The 15,111-nt window shown below is 44.4% G+C and overlaps 1 protein-coding gene across 3 annotated transcripts; it reads left to right on the top strand.

Moving 5' to 3' along the window:
- The first annotated feature begins 108 nt into the window (after positions 1 to 108).
- Magi (membrane associated guanylate kinase, WW and PDZ domain containing protein magi) lies at positions 109 to 13,943 on the top strand. Of its 3 annotated transcripts, XM_086828116.1 has the most exons (7): positions 119 to 589; positions 654 to 843; positions 3,528 to 4,526; positions 10,464 to 10,650; positions 10,711 to 12,748; positions 12,805 to 13,033; positions 13,096 to 13,943. In XM_086828116.1, the coding sequence occupies exons 3-7, from the start codon at positions 3,761 to 3,763 to the stop codon at positions 13,533 to 13,535; spliced, it is 3,660 nt and encodes a 1,219-aa protein (XP_086684242.1). In that variant the 5' UTR covers positions 119 to 589; positions 654 to 843; positions 3,528 to 3,760; the 3' UTR covers positions 13,536 to 13,943. The 3 variants fall into 3 exon arrangements, with proteins under 3 accessions (XP_020802314.2, XP_086684242.1, XP_020802315.2); XM_020946655.2 differs by having other exon boundaries at positions 109 to 843; XM_020946656.2 differs by lacking the exon at positions 654 to 843 and having other exon boundaries at positions 127 to 589.
- Positions 13,944 to 15,111: the final 1,168 nt, after the last annotated feature.

Here is a 15,111-nt window from a genome sequence, read left to right as displayed (position 1 = left end):
CTATGATAGTATTTAGTTGTTTAAATAAATACGTATTTTTACGGAGGAGAGGCATTTCTCTCGCTCTCTCTCTTTCTCTTTCTTGGTGGGAGAAAATATCGATGTATCGCATTCCTTCAAAATATCGTTAATATCGGAAGTGACATCTCTAGTTAAGCGTCGCGTTATTTTGTTTTCTGTTTTGTTTTTCGTTTCGGTTAATTTTCGTCCGTTTTTTAAGTGTTTTTTGTTGATAAAGTTGAAGAAGAACATTAAACTTTTGACAATTTTGTTAATATTAGCGTCTGCTTGTAACTTTTGTGAGTGGAAACCCAGTGCATTCGGTTATTGTCGGTGTGCATTCGCCTTGCGCCCGTGTGTGTGTGTGCGTGCGCTAGCAGCAACAGGTTTTCGAACTCAATTCAGCGGAGCACCTCAATTCTCATTTGTTTTTGGAATTCCGTCGAGTTCGGTTCGTTCGGTTCGCGTCGCTCGCTTTCCTCGGTGCACTTTTCCAGCGGGAAAATCGAATTGCAATTGAATGCGACTTTGATGGAAAACGAGCGTGGCCTGAGCAACCCGTTTTAGCTCTTCTACCGCAGGCTTGCAGGTGTGTAACGTTGTCGCCCGTCGTCCAGCCAATAACAAGTTCAAACCTGGCCATATTATCACAGTTAACAAGTGCGAGTGTGTTTGTGTGTGAGTGCGCGCAAGGGAGGAAAACGCGTTGGCAGTTTTCATCGCCTCAAAACCAAAAAGCCGCCATAAAAATGGAAAGTGTTCGACGCTGATGATCATTGATCGATCCCTCGCCTTGGTTCATCTTGTTTTCGTGCCGAATAAGCAAACAAACACAGTAAAAAGGTGCGAATTTTGAAAGCGGCTGCTGTCTACTTCATAAGTGGCTGAAAAGCGTCTATCTCTCGTTGACATTTTTCCAATATTTGCCCATGGCAATGACCACCAATTGATAGAAAGTTTATCTATGATTGATGATAATTAGGGAGGTGTGCTTGAAAAAGATAAAGTCCCACGAAAGTATCTACCATTTGAGTATTGTTTGGCACTAATTGAATCTTTAAATATTTACGACAAAGCTATAAAACTACATATGAGAAAATATTATGAAAACTACAACTGAGATAAAGGCAATCATTCAATATTTATTAAATAAATATATATCATTTAAAAATAGACATGAGGCAGGTCCGCTGCTCTTTGGATTATCATAAGATTATGACTATATCTAGTTGCAAGTTCTAGTGTTTTTTTCTCTCCCAAGCATAGTAATCATAATACAGATATATACTTAAAATATTATAAAGAAATCTCTCTTAGGTTCAAGTCATGAGGGACGTCTTAAACTATTGCCATGTAACAAGTTAGCTCGTTTTCTTGACAACGTGCCACAAGCACATCTCCATCTGCATCTGCATCTTTATCTCCATCTTCATCCCCGCCTCCGTCTGCTCGACGCGGCGCTCTATTCGCAGAAAACCTTAGGCAGCCATAAACGCCAATGATGAATTTCACCCATGAAGTGAAATTGTTGGCTTTGGTTTGGCTTTTCACTCGTTTTGCAGTTTGTGGTTGCCGCGCCCCTCGTTGACTTTTCTGGTCGTGCGCCGCCTGATTGCAGTCGAAAGTGGCTCCGGCGAAACGCTACCCTTCACGCTCCTGCCGCGGTCTTCCTCTAATGCTACCATACAATTTGTGCCTGTCCACCAAACGACGACAGGTGGCTGGCTAAATTTGCGGTTCCGCAAAGGTCTCGGTTTTGGGTCTGTTTTTGTGAGGCAAGTGTAACCACCACTAATGCTAGCAGATCGCTCCTGTTGTGCAGAGAGAAAAAGTGCCTGGAAATAGTATAATTATTAACCTTCTTCTAATTAAAATGCAGAAAAACCTTTAAAAAATGGACATTTAAGTTGTTACGTTTCTAGTGCAAATTGTACTAAGAAGGAAGATCTTGTGAATTAAATATTGTTCAAATGTACATATATACATCTCAATAGAATCTGCTTTACTTATAGTTTTTTGGATTACTTTCCTTTCTATACATAAATGTCGCTTGTACCAGGACAATATGTTTTTTTCCCTGTGTAATTTGTGGGGGTTGCCTTTCAGTTTTTCAGTTTTCGGTTTCTGGCGATCTGCTGGCACGGTCTGAAAAACTTGTTTCTTGCATTTGTTGTTGCTGTTGTTCTGCTGGCTGTTGCTGGAATTCTTTGTGGCGGTGCCCGCAGCTCCCTTTGTGCCGCTCAGTGTTCTCCTTCCTAGTCTTCATCGAGCAGCGTCGTCTTCCGTTTTTTTTTCCCATTGGAGTACATTTTTCGCTTGAGGAATTTTATGTGGCTGTCGTGTTTGATGCCCCTTTTTTTCGCACAGTTAATTTTTGTTTTTTCCCCTGGATCATAATTGTGTGCCGTGAGTCAACCTCTTTGTATTTCTCTCAGGGGAAACCATCGTTCCATTTAACTATCTATAAACTTAAAAATTTAAATTTGCCAGAAGCGAGAGTTACAACATTTGATCAGTGTCTAAACCAGTTTTTTTTTTAAGTTGTTTAGTGCAAATTAAACGAAGAAAGTTTTTGTATTAAAACGAAATATGAAATGCTTGGCACTTTTGCTGTATAAAAATCATTAAAAAAACATTTTCATGACGGACTGCAATGCTGCAAAAAATGTTAAATTATTTCAATTGCCTTAACTGGCGAAAATTTGAGAAAAAAAGCTCACCATGGAATGTGCAAGAAATATAATTATAATTACACACGTCGTCTGCCATGGGAAAGTCCAGAGTAAAGTTTTTTTAAGTGCAATGTCAACAACAATGAGACTGGCGGCTGGCGGAGCTCCTCAAGTAGCCCAACTGAACAATCTGTCGATGGCCACCACTTGGTTGTGCAGTCTGCAGTTGATCGTGTCTGGCCTGGAGCTGTCTAACTGGATAGTTGGCTCTGCACTTTGGCTCAGAGTAGCCGTAGATCAGGCCCCAACAATGTTAGACAATCAAAATATTTAACTATAAGCTCTGAAGCATCTTACACTCAGTCGGTGTTGATCTGAGGAAATGGATAGAACTTTAAGGTTGCAAACTGCACAAATTAATTTATTTAGATGTAGATTTTGGTCAAAGTTCTTATTGAGACAAACTCCAAATGAATAGAAGTCTCGGTACCCGATTTTTAAGGGCAGTTTAGAAATTGGAGTAATCGTTTTAATCAATTAATCCTGTTGGGTTCTGCTTTTCCCCTTTTTTTTGATGACATTATTCAGTGGGTTCGCATTAGAATTCGAGTTATTAAAGTTTATTTGTGTTTATTCGTGTTGTATATTTATAAAAAAAGTGTTGCTGATGAAGACTTATTCAAGTTTATAAATGCAAAACAAACAACAGCGTAATTTATTATAGCTTCCTCCTCGCCATGAGTATCATTTTCAGTATTGTCATAACCATTTGTTTGTTTATATACGCGGTAATTGTTTATATTACTTTGCATATTGCTAATTAATGGCATTTCGTTTGATTATTTTGTTTTGCAGCTTCTCCGAAACCGCCTTGGAAGCTCAATGACGAATGAATTAATAAAAAGACCCAAGTGAAGAAGCACTCAAAGGTTAGCTAATAATTCCCGCGAAAAAGCGAAGCAGAAACAATTGGATACTGGATAAAGAATCTCAAATGCAATGGCAAGACTAATCGTCAGTGGTTAAGGCTGCTCGGGAACAATTCGTGAGTGTGAGAGCGTGATAGAAGCTAAGATAACCGGCACAGAATGCCAATAATCACGGCCACAACAACGTCGACAGCCGGCGGAGGAGCAGGTGTGGCGACCAGGGGCGTGACTGCCGCCAAGTCTCCCACCGATTACCTATTGCTCCAGCAACAGCCGGTGTCGCACCAGCAGCAGCAGCACCAGCAGCAGCAACAGCAACAGCAGCCACAGCCGCAGCACTTTAGCAATCACTTCTATCAACAGCCGCAGCCGCAGCAGCAGCAGCACCAGCAGCAGCAGCAGTTGGCGCCTCCAAATGCTTCCCACCAACACCAGCACTCCCATCTACATCCACATCCACATGCACATCCTGTTGCTGCTCCGACCAGTTTTGCAACATTTAACGGAAACTCGAATCTAAATGCTAGCCTTGCCAACGGAAGCAGCAGAAAATTCAATTGCAGCCGCGACAACGTGGACGAAGCCGCCGACGATGCCGCCGTTTCCCAGACACTGGCCGCCGGCACCGATGTGGTTGGTAACGGTAATGGGGATAAGCTTGCCGGTCTACCACCACCAGGTGGCCACCATCTTCGCCCGCCGCCACCGCCGGCTGTCAAGAAGTCCGTCGTATCTGGCTCAGCAGCTGGGAACTCTGCCTCTCGCGAGGATGTCACCTCGCTTAGCGGCACTTCCTCACTGAACAGCCAGATGTCAGCGCCCAATCACTTCATCCCCGGATTGCCAAGCAATGGGATTGGTGGCAATGGGGCCACAGCACCCGGACGAGGCGGTCCACCCAGCAGTATTTTAAAAGGGAGCAAGGGTAAGTGAAAGAAAGCTATAGTAATGCCTAATTAAAGCTCTATAAATAGTTTGCAACATTTACAGAGACTTCTTGTGAAGAGTTTCTTTCTATATTTATTGTGTTTAAACCTGTTTCTAAACAAGACTTGCCAAATCCCTGTAGCTTGAACCCATTAATTATGTAGTTTGTTCATTGAGTGGCCTGTTCCAAATCGAGTTTCCATTTTCTGTTGGACTCATAAAGTATTCAAATTAATTAGTACTGACCCAGCTCTTAGAATTCAATTAAGGGCGTGCATCTCAAGTGACTCATTTCCGCCCTCACATGGTCGAACGACTCACTCCCACTCCCTCACGTCGCTTCAGTTTTCAGTATCAATAACAATTTCGGTTTCAATTTCAACTTGAAATGCACTTGCAGGGCGATGAAAGTAGTTAACTCGCAGCGGGAACTTATGGAACAAATATAAACACAAGTACTGAAAACAGCGGGTGGAAGTTTGTGTGGCATGGCAAAGGTTCTTGTTTCTGTTTCTGTTTGGGTTTCTTTCTTGTTATTTTTTATTGTCTTTTGATAGACACGTGCCGAGGCAGAACTGCTACAAATGTTTCCATGTAAACCAAAACCCACTTTACACTTCAGACTTTTGGTTTCTTGTTAACCTTCTTCTTCTTTGGCCAACCGACTGGTTGTGGGTCTTCGTTCTTAGCCAGTTCTTAGAGGACTAAGCACTACACTTTCAATATTACAGCTGGTTTCACCTTCTTGGTGTTACTCTACTCCCATTTCTGTTAATCCGCTCGTCATCACTTTCTCACAGCTGCTCGGAGTCATTGAAGCCCCTGAACTTAGTCGATCCACTTGTCATCTAATTCGTGTGAGCTGCATTGTTTCCCGCACAGCTCGTAGACTGAATTATCGTAAGACGGCATTCATGAATGAGCTGGTTCACCCAAATGGGTAACCTCGATATTGTCGCTGATTGGCTTTACCTGTGAGCTGGCGGAGGCGTAGGTAATTGCTGCTCTAGATGATGTGGGAACTTAATATTCATAGAGCGAGGAAACGTCTAAATTATAGGCAAAAGTCCAAAGACTAAGCGACACTAAACTTGTAGGTGTGGATGTGGCTATTAAGTTTTAACTTAACTATTGGTAGATCATTAGAAACATGGCATTCCCATAACTGCTAATGGATTGGTGAGATTGGCGACGAATATTAAGAATTTCATAACCTTATTAGACCGCTACTCGCCGTCTAATATTAACTTGTTGGTGTTTGTAAACACTCTTCAGTTTCACATCATCTTCCTGAAGCTAAAACAAAACCCACTCAGTCTCGTGCTCATTTCGGTATATATTTCGAACAACACCATTTAGGTGTGGATGGGAAATCGCTTTCGGAAGTTGGGCAAGACTGCTTGCTGGTTAGTATGTATCTGAATCATCTGTTAAGCGTTTGCCGCTTGGCTTAATTTCCCTTCCATTCTGTCCCATTGTTAAGCGGTCGCTGAATTTGGTAACTTGGCACTTGGAGGCCCAAGCTTTTTTTGACTTGAGAAACTCAGTTAGAGGACTGTGATTGCATAAATGCAAAATCCTTACTCACTAAGGGAGTGTTGATTCTGGTCGAAGTGTCTCCGGTGTCTCAAGTGGTGGCAATGAACTCATCGTGGCCTCCAACTCACCCACGTAGAGAACGCGTTCACCTTTCCCCAGCTTGCTTGGTATCTGCCTTATCATTCACGCCTCACGTCAGAGGCAATTAGCAGTGGAGAGCCTTCGCCGGCGACGGAGTTGAAGTTGAAGTTGCTCCACAATGTCCCCATCTAGCTGCCCTGCATCGCACTCTCTCGTCTGCAGCGATTATTAATTTCTTGATTACGACAGCAGAGGGTAACTCTGGTTTATGGCGTGCCATGTAAGCCAAGTTAACGAAGCAGCAAAGCCAATTAGATGCAATCATTAGGCGGGGCGGCGCAGGGAGTCGTCACAAATGACATAGGGAATGGGTTTGCCTCCCCCCGATTTTTCTTTCCATCTTCTTTCCTGCGGGAACAAACAAAGATGTTGACTTTGCTCCACTTCCTTATGCTCCGCATCATCCATGGATGGCCTGCACATGTGGCCTGGTCTTGGTCCGACTCGTGCATGGGGCGACGCATTCCAATGCGGGCGGAGTAATTGCCGGGGGAGCATTCAATGGACCCGCTACATGCCAGGTCCGAGACCAAGTAAAGTGCAAGTTCTGTTGCAGTGTGCTGCCCGCTAATTGAGCACCGACATGGAGTCATCCGAAGTGGTCATTGCATAACTCGGCACTCCAGCGGACCAGACAGGATAGAGGCGATGGCGATGCAACAAGCATCCCATTACCAGTTAATTTATGTTGACGTTACTCAAGAATTATACAAATTAAAGTGGAACTGGCGTTTGTTCTCCAAAGAGTAAAGGAAAATAGGGAAAAGACTGAAATCAACTGAAACTAATGTGAACGTATTTAACTTAAGATTCAAGGGTTCAAAATAGAGAAATTAAGCTTCGCAGTATAATATCTCAAGTTACAGATACTCGTAGGGTATTATAACTTAGTGTTAAATAAAAATATATAAGTATTTGTCGGAGGGAAGCATATCAGACCAATTTCTCTTTAAGCCTAACTAGAAAAGGTCACCATAGAAAAGGTCAACGATTTCGCTTTCCAAATTACATTTCTATCATTGTTTTATAGGTCTTGATATCCGTAACGATTCCCCCCATTAAACTGCGTTAATTACAACCGATTCCCTTGAATTTTCGCCTGGTCTTGTCCATCAACTTGTCACAAGATCGTGCTGGAAGCCACGATCCTAGTGACAACTTCAAAGTGTCGGGTTGAACGTGCCCAAGAATTAGCTCACGAATTAAAGTATATCAAATCTGAAAACAACTTTTGGTGATCAGGCAAAGCGTGTGCCATAAATGTGACTAAAACTCAAGTGGATAGCACCGTCCATTAGATAATGGTACTTTTAACCGCACTTATATGAGCAAGTTCAGCAAAGGCGAAAAAGCAACCGAGGTCGCAACTCTGTTGAGGTCACGCCCCCTGACCCTGTACTCACTTCACTCATGACCTGACACGCCTCTCGCCGGCCCTTTTCATTTGCCTTAGACTTTTGTTTTTCAAAGTCAATGAACTGGCGCTCAGAGACTTTACGTAATTTGTGGGCAGCACGTTCGGAAATTTGTTTGTGTCTGCCTCAATTCTACCACATGTTCGGGTACTTGCTCTTTGCTGTATTTTCTTTTTATTATTTTTAGACATTTAACTCAGGCATACTGCATTCCCCCGATCGAGCGATAAGATTGAACTGGCCTGATGTGATCTCTGGCGAACGGTTCCTCGGATTACTCTTTGAATCTCAGGTGCAATTAGCCGCAATCTGTGGAAATAATCGTTTGTCAATCATCTTCGCAGGCACCGGCTACGGCGATCCCTTGTAATTATGAGTAATGGATATTCTTTGTGTGGCAAAGAATTCGATTCTCTTTTTCCTCTCGGTCTCTTGTGTTTTTGTGATCCATTCGAGTATTCGGCATTGCCAGCAGATGAGTCACTTTGTGAGCTGGCTTGCCAGTTATGGGATATACTGGACCCGGTCGGCAACTTCTTCAGGTTGGTTTACATTGTAGCAGCCTTGACAAGAAAAGATGTTTCCACAAAACCAAGGAAATTGAAAGAGATGGAACATGGAACGTGATAATCTTTAATTAAAAGCTTTAGTTTAGTTGGAGGAGGTAAATCAATAAAAATAGTATAAATAAATAGTAGTTTATCAAATAGCTAAGAAACTAGGATATTAGTTGCAGAGGCATTTTTCAGTTTCTCTTCTATAGTAGACTTTACCTGTAGTTACTTATATAAAATCTACCATAACACCACCAATGGTTTTTCATTGCCATTAAAGTCTTAAAGCTATAGTTTTTGGCCGCCTTATTTAATCTTTATTATTTTGCGTGTATTATCTATGCTGATTCATTAGAAAAGTAAACATTTGCATTGCTTATCAGGCACGAGAGACAAGAGGAGCGATAAGAAAACAGCGGGCAATAAATTTTCAGCATATGCAGATATATACATAAATATGTACATATATGTATGTATCTTTGAAAATGTGTGCCGCATATTTGTTATTTTCTTATTTGTCAAACAGCAAGTGATAAGTGTAGATACATAGGTACTTATGTATATTGTACGTAAGCCGTAGTGCGATGGCCAGTGTAAACAGCGTTTAGTCCAGATTCCAGTGTGTGTGTTGTATCCCTGGTTCATGCCACATACAGCTGTGAGCATTATTTGTGTGCTACATCTGGTGATCAAATACACCCTCCCGCTCCATCCCCCTCCCTACCCCTCTCCGGAGAAAAACAAATATTTACAAGATGCAAGCAAGTGAAGCTGCGAACGAAGTATGTAGCAAAAGGAAAATCAAGGGAAAGATGGGGCAAGGCAAACTGTGCCGCCAACAACTTCCGTGCTGGGAGCACTCCCCGCTCCGCTCTCTCGTTCGTTAACACTTTCTGGATTATACAGACTCCCACCAACCCAAACACAATTTCCACCGTGGACTGCAGTTATTCAAATGAGCTTGTGGGGGGAACCCCAGAGCTCACTTCCACCTCTCCCCCCCTGAAATCAAACACGATGCGATGGCGCTTTTACCGTTCACAGATGTGTCATCTTTCCAGCCTCGTTCCATGCTCCATTCGCAAGTGTCTGGCATAAATATTCATCTTTCTATGCAAATCATTCGCTCGCAATATGTTTTGAATGATGCTCAGGTGGGTCTGTCGGTCTCGTCATTCGATTAGCCCAGCCCACTTCGCATCTTTGATGTTTGAGCAGGGGGCATGCACCTCGAAAGGGGTTAACGACAAGTGGTCCGGTCCAGAGAATCCAGTCCGCGTTTTACTTCCATTTTCTAACGAACGTCGATGCATATTTTAGCATAATTACAATCTGGTAACTGGTAAAGATTTTCTTAGAAAGACTTTCTGTTGCAAAATAATGGCGTACAAGTTCTTTAGGCTGAATTTAAGATCAAAAACAACTTAAAGCTAAAAACATTGTCCTAGGAAGATGTTTACTTTGGAAACAAAATCATGTTTTAATACTTTAAGGAAGGTGTTAAGCCACACCACACTATTGTCATAAAATGTACATGTAAAATGATCCACAGTTTGCTTAAAAACATACTCATTACTTCTGCTTTAAGATACAACAATTTGAATAAATTCGCAGTCTGGTTATGGAAAGCGGCTTGGATCTTTGCTTTTCAGTTCCTGAAGCGATTTCAAAGAAACCTGACTCATTCTTAGGGCTTATCTGACGATCATCCCATAGCGGTTGTGCCAAGCGAAATCGCGACTGGCCTTGGTTAATTGCATAGGCCATTCATTCATTCACTTCTTTCACTTGGCCGTAATTAAAATTCCCCATTACTCATCCGACTTGAGTGGGGAGTTCGTTTTAAGCGCTTTGTGGCACCCAGACCCATTAGCTCCGTGGGCCAGGAAAGTAGGTCACAGCCTGGCCAGAGCCTGGTTAGCAGTTGCTAGCAACTGCTAATAATAATTATTATTCCGGCTTGCCCCAATCGAAAGCGCTTCACGCTTCAGCGAAGCCAACGGGAGCAGGTGAAGCCAGCGGGGAATGGTCAATGGCAGGAGATGGGCCGATGGAGCGATGGGACATTGGCGCTGCCCCTTTGTTGCTGTATGTTGTTCGATTTCAAAAGAGACAGCACACCAAACTATTTTCGGCTGGCTGAGCATTAGCTTCATCAGAACCGACAACTTGTTTTGGCCAATTCCTGCCTGCAGTTGAGTGTTTAGGTTCATTGAACAATTTGGGGCTGGGTTTCTTTGTACTGACTGCAAACAATGATTAACGGAGTTACCTTTTAATTCACAGAGAACCTCCTGCAGAACACATACTACAATGGCGAGACCGGTGACAGCAGTCTGGGCAGCGAGTGCGGTGTCGGGGATGTTCAGAATCAGCACCACGAGAACCATGACGACCCGGGCGATGGACTGGGACCCCTGCCCCCTAAATGGGAGACCGCCTACACGGATCGCGGCGAGCTCTACTTCATTGAGTGAGTTACATATAGTGCGTTTTTTAGACCTGGACTAACCATTAATATGTTCTGTTTCAGTCACAATACCGGGACCTCCCACTGGCTGGACCCGCGGCTTTCCAAGTATCAGAAAAAATCACTGGAGGATTGCTGCGAGGATGAACTTCCCTACGGCTGGGAAAAGATCGAGGACTCCATGTATGGCATGTACTTTATAGATCATGTGAACCGCAGGACGCAGTACGAAAACCCAGTGTTGGAGGCTAAGCGTAGGGCTGCTGAACAGCGCCAGCAACAACAACAGCAGCAGCAGCAGCAACAACAGCTGGTGCAAGAACAGCGTTCAAAGACACCCATTATACTGCCTGAAACCATAGCCTCGGAGGCACCTGTGGATCATGAGGAGGATGATGCTGGGGTGGTCCCTGTAAAGCTGCCCTACAAGTTCACCCGAAACCCAGCCGAGCTGCAAGGTCAGCGCATTAACACAACGCTGGTAAAGTCATCCCGTGGCCTAGGCTTCACCATCGTCGGCAGTGACGGCACCTCTGGCGGGGATGTGGAGGAGTTTCTGCAGATCAAGACCGTGGTTCCCAATGGTCCGGCCTGGCTCGATGGACAGCTGCAGACGGGCGATGTCCTGGTCTATGTCAATGACACCTGTGTGCTCGGATACACGCACCACGACATGGTCAACATTTTTCAGTCAATTATGCCCGGGGAAAGGGCAGCCCTCGAGGTGTGTCGTGGCTACCCATTGCCATTTGATCCAAATGATCCCAACAACGAGGTGGTGACCACCATGGCTGTGGACGGGCGTGAGTCGGATAAGCAGCGACGTCTCAATATGGATGGCAACTACAACTTCCTGGACTTGTCCGGCGACAAGGCCAGTGGTGCTGGCAGCGGCTTCATTCTGATGAAGAAGCCCGAGCTGTATACATTCTCCATTATGAAGGGAGCCATGGGCTTTGGGTTTACCATCGCAGACTCCGCCTGCGGTCAAATAGTGAAGAAGATCCTGGACCGCAATTGCTGCACCCAACTGATGGAGGGCGATGTTCTTCTAGAGATCAATGGCTTGAATGTTCGTAGCAAGCCCCATTTCTACGTCGTGGAGCTTCTTAAGGAGTGCAGCCTTACGACGCCCACAGTTGTGAAGATTCAGCGCACTCCGCCCGATCAGCAGACCACAAATACGCTCAACCAACTCAGCCAGGTGGGCAATGTGGCCAAGCTGCGCAAGAACTTCGTGGGCAGCGGTCTATTTCGCAGTAAGACGCCCACTGCGGACTTGTACAGTACCCAGGTGAAGGAGGTGCTGCCTATGCGCCCGAAAACTCCACTGGTGGACACTAGGAGGGCACGAGTGCAGACGCCCAGCAATGAGGTGGACAGCGAAGCTGGAGGTGACTCTGCAAACAGGAGCGAAACGGAGGCGCGAAAACCGTTGCAGCTGCATTCACAGGCCAAGTCAAACAACAGTCTGCAGGAGCTGGACGATATACCCTACATGGACCCCTATCCCAAGATGGTAAGCCGTCTCAGCGAGCGTCTGGCGGAGGCCACGCTGCAGGGAGATGTTAATGGTGGCATATACGGACTGCCACCCAGCATGCAGCCACTTCCCTTGCCTCTGGTGCACCACGAGTCCTGCTACTGCTACGACTGCCAGGCGCAGCGCTATCGCCCCGGCTACTTCGTTCAGGCGCAGCAGGCCGGGATGTCGGGCACCGGCAACGGTCAATATTCTCCGCTACAAACGGCTCACCTCCAGAACGAACGCATCCAGCGAAGGGTTAATGAGCTGCTCAGTGATCGAAGGCGTGTTGGATTTGCGAATCTCGATCCTCCACACCAACAGCAGCCCCAGATTCAGCATTCGCCAAGCTGGCGCAACGGAGCCCTGCTAGATGCCTCCGAGGATGCGGACCGGTGTGAGCTAACCGAGGTGACGCTCGAGCGCCAGGCGTTAGGCTTCGGCTTTCGCATCGTTGGCGGGACTGAGGAAGGCTCCCAGGTCACTGTGGGCCACATAGTGCCCGGCGGGGCTGCAGATCAGGACCAGCGCATAGCCACTGGCGACGAGATTCTCAGTATCGACGGCATTAATGTGGTAAGTAAAGCTTTCCATATCGCATATTTCCGAGCTTAATCGTTTTCTTCTTTCAGCTCAACTCTTCGCATCACAAAGTTGTTTCTTTGGTGGGTGAATCTGCCTTACGCGGCCAGGTTACCATGATACTGCGACGGCGTCGTCCTTCGCTTCTGCAGCAAGCTCTGCCTCTGAGCTCCCAGCAGCGGCCTTATCCTTACGATGTAATTGTAAGTCGGCATGAAAATGAGGGATTCGGATTTGTTATAATTTCGTCATCGAACCATTATTACGGCTCGACTATAGGTGAGGACGGAATATAAGCTCCTGTATCCCTATTACTGAACTTCAATGTTTTTTCTTTTCAGGAAAACTAATACCTGGCAGTCCGGCGGATCGCTGTGGGGAGCTGAAGGTGGGCGATCGGATTGTGGCAGTCAACCGAATCGAGATTGCTGGAATGACGCATGGCGATGTGGTGAATCTTATTAAGGAGTCCGGTCTCCATGTACGCCTCACCATTGGATGTCCGCTTAAAGAGGGCGGTCCTAGTCCCGGTGGCAGTAGCGCCGGTCTGGGCAGCAACACTCCTCTCCAGCCATCGCCCAGTCTAATGAAGGCACCACCACCGGCTCTTTCCCTTCAACAGCAACCGCTCTCCCAACAATCACAACTTCACCACCACCATCAACAGCAATTGGAGATGCCGATGTCCATGCCCATGCCTGGTCATGGCAGCTACTTGGAGCGACCCAGCAACAATATCGCGGCCACTCTGGCACTGCACCAGCAGCAGCCACAGTTATGACTCTGAGACCTACGGATTCGGCTCTACAAGAGCTTTCTTTAGTGTTAGATCGATCGTAAGCCGCATGGTTTAGTTAAGTTCTAGTTAAGTAACCCCAAAGACTGAATTTAGTAGCATTTGTAGGTGGATAATGCGAGTCTCGAACGTTTCGTGCGTGCGCCTTTTAAACCAGTTTTATTAGAACCCATTTAGTGGCATAGGCTTGATATGTTATAAGCTCAACAGTAAGATAATTCCGCCAGTTTTTGTAAAATACGGACTAAATTATAATGTACAAATGTAAAGGACTTCAATATTTTACCACGCTTTTTTGTATGTTACCCAAATTAGATCTTATATTTTACCCTTAAAATATACGCAATACAAAGTCAACCAGTTAAGCTTCAACTGCGTTGGCAAAAATAATAATAATAATAAGTTTTGAATCGTTTCCTTCAATTTATTCAATTTTTGATACAAACACCTCTGAATTTGTACTGCAACTTGCAAATGTGAAACGAATTAAGGACAATCAAGTTGCATATCCCATATCATCAAATCACTTTGATTGATATCTATGGTTGATGTTGATGTAATTATAAGTGACAGTGTTCGGTTGGCCATTGCTGGACAGCGCACGGGTAATCTGCTGGACCTCAGCAGCAGCCATGCGATTGTTGGCCTGGATTTGGCGAGAGGTCACCTTGCTCGGCTTGGAACATTCGTTCGAATAGGTTGTCTGTCGGTACTCGTACTGGTGGCTTGAACCTCCGTTCCAATTATCCAGTTGACGGCCACTCATGGTGAAGGTGCTAAAGGCAAATAAAACTTAATTTCAACACAATTTGAAAATAATTTATTATTCCCACCAAGGTTTAGTTTTTCGGAACAAGCGTCTGTACTCTTTCAGTTGCCTTTAGCTACTGAATCTTATTTCTTTGAGTACCAACGATCCTTGCCTTGCCTTCTTCGACTTGCAGCATCAGCAGCTTGTGGTTCTATATACAGATTCTGGATATATACACAAAAACTTGACTAAAAACGACGCAGTATACATAATTGTACATGCGATTCGGGCTATGTGTTACTAAGCGGACTCAAAATATTATAGCTTTTCTGCTTGGATCAGCTTACGCAAATGGTTAAAGCGAAGAATGGCTCAAACTTTATTAGTCTGCGATCTCTGCGCAATTTTTTTATTTCCTTCTTATATAGGAAACTAGCGATTGCTATAATCAACTATGAAATACCCTAAAATATATAAATGATTATGAATATATAAATTTAAGTTAATGTATATTTAGATAATATATATCAACTTGGAAAGGTATCCTTCCAACATGTGTATATAAAATATGAAGAGAAAAACAAGTAGTCAGCTTCAAAATATAGCTCTTTTATAAATATATATCTCTGAATATAAGCTTAAAAGAATCGAACAGTGTTAATATTGACTGCTGATTTATAAAAAAGAAAATGTTCTTCGGGGAGCCGAAGATGATATAGTCTTGTAGATTGCAAATGGAGTGTCTAAATTTATAATTGATCATAACTAAGCCAAAAATTAATTAATTTCAATTCGGAAAGCCTTTCTGTG

Source organism: Drosophila serrata, unplaced genomic scaffold (assembly GCF_035046125.1).
Source record: "Drosophila serrata isolate PLE 108 unplaced genomic scaffold, ASM3504612v1 contig_184, whole genome shotgun sequence".
NCBI classification, from domain to species: domain Eukaryota; kingdom Metazoa; phylum Arthropoda; class Insecta; order Diptera; family Drosophilidae; genus Drosophila; species Drosophila serrata.
This window is presented reverse-complemented; position numbering and strand designations above follow the sequence as displayed.

Coding starts and splice junctions, on each gene's coding strand:
- Magi (XM_020946655.2), top strand. CDS start 3,761: ATGCCAATAATCACGGCCACAACAACGTCGACAGCCGGCGGAGGAGCA. Junction 10,651..10,710: donor GGCGAGCTCTACTTCATTGA/GTGAGTTACATA, acceptor GTTCTGTTTCAG/TCACAATACCGGGACCTCCC. Junction 12,749..12,804: donor GTATCGACGGCATTAATGTG/GTAAGTAAAGCT, acceptor TTCTTCTTTCAG/CTCAACTCTTCGCATCACAA.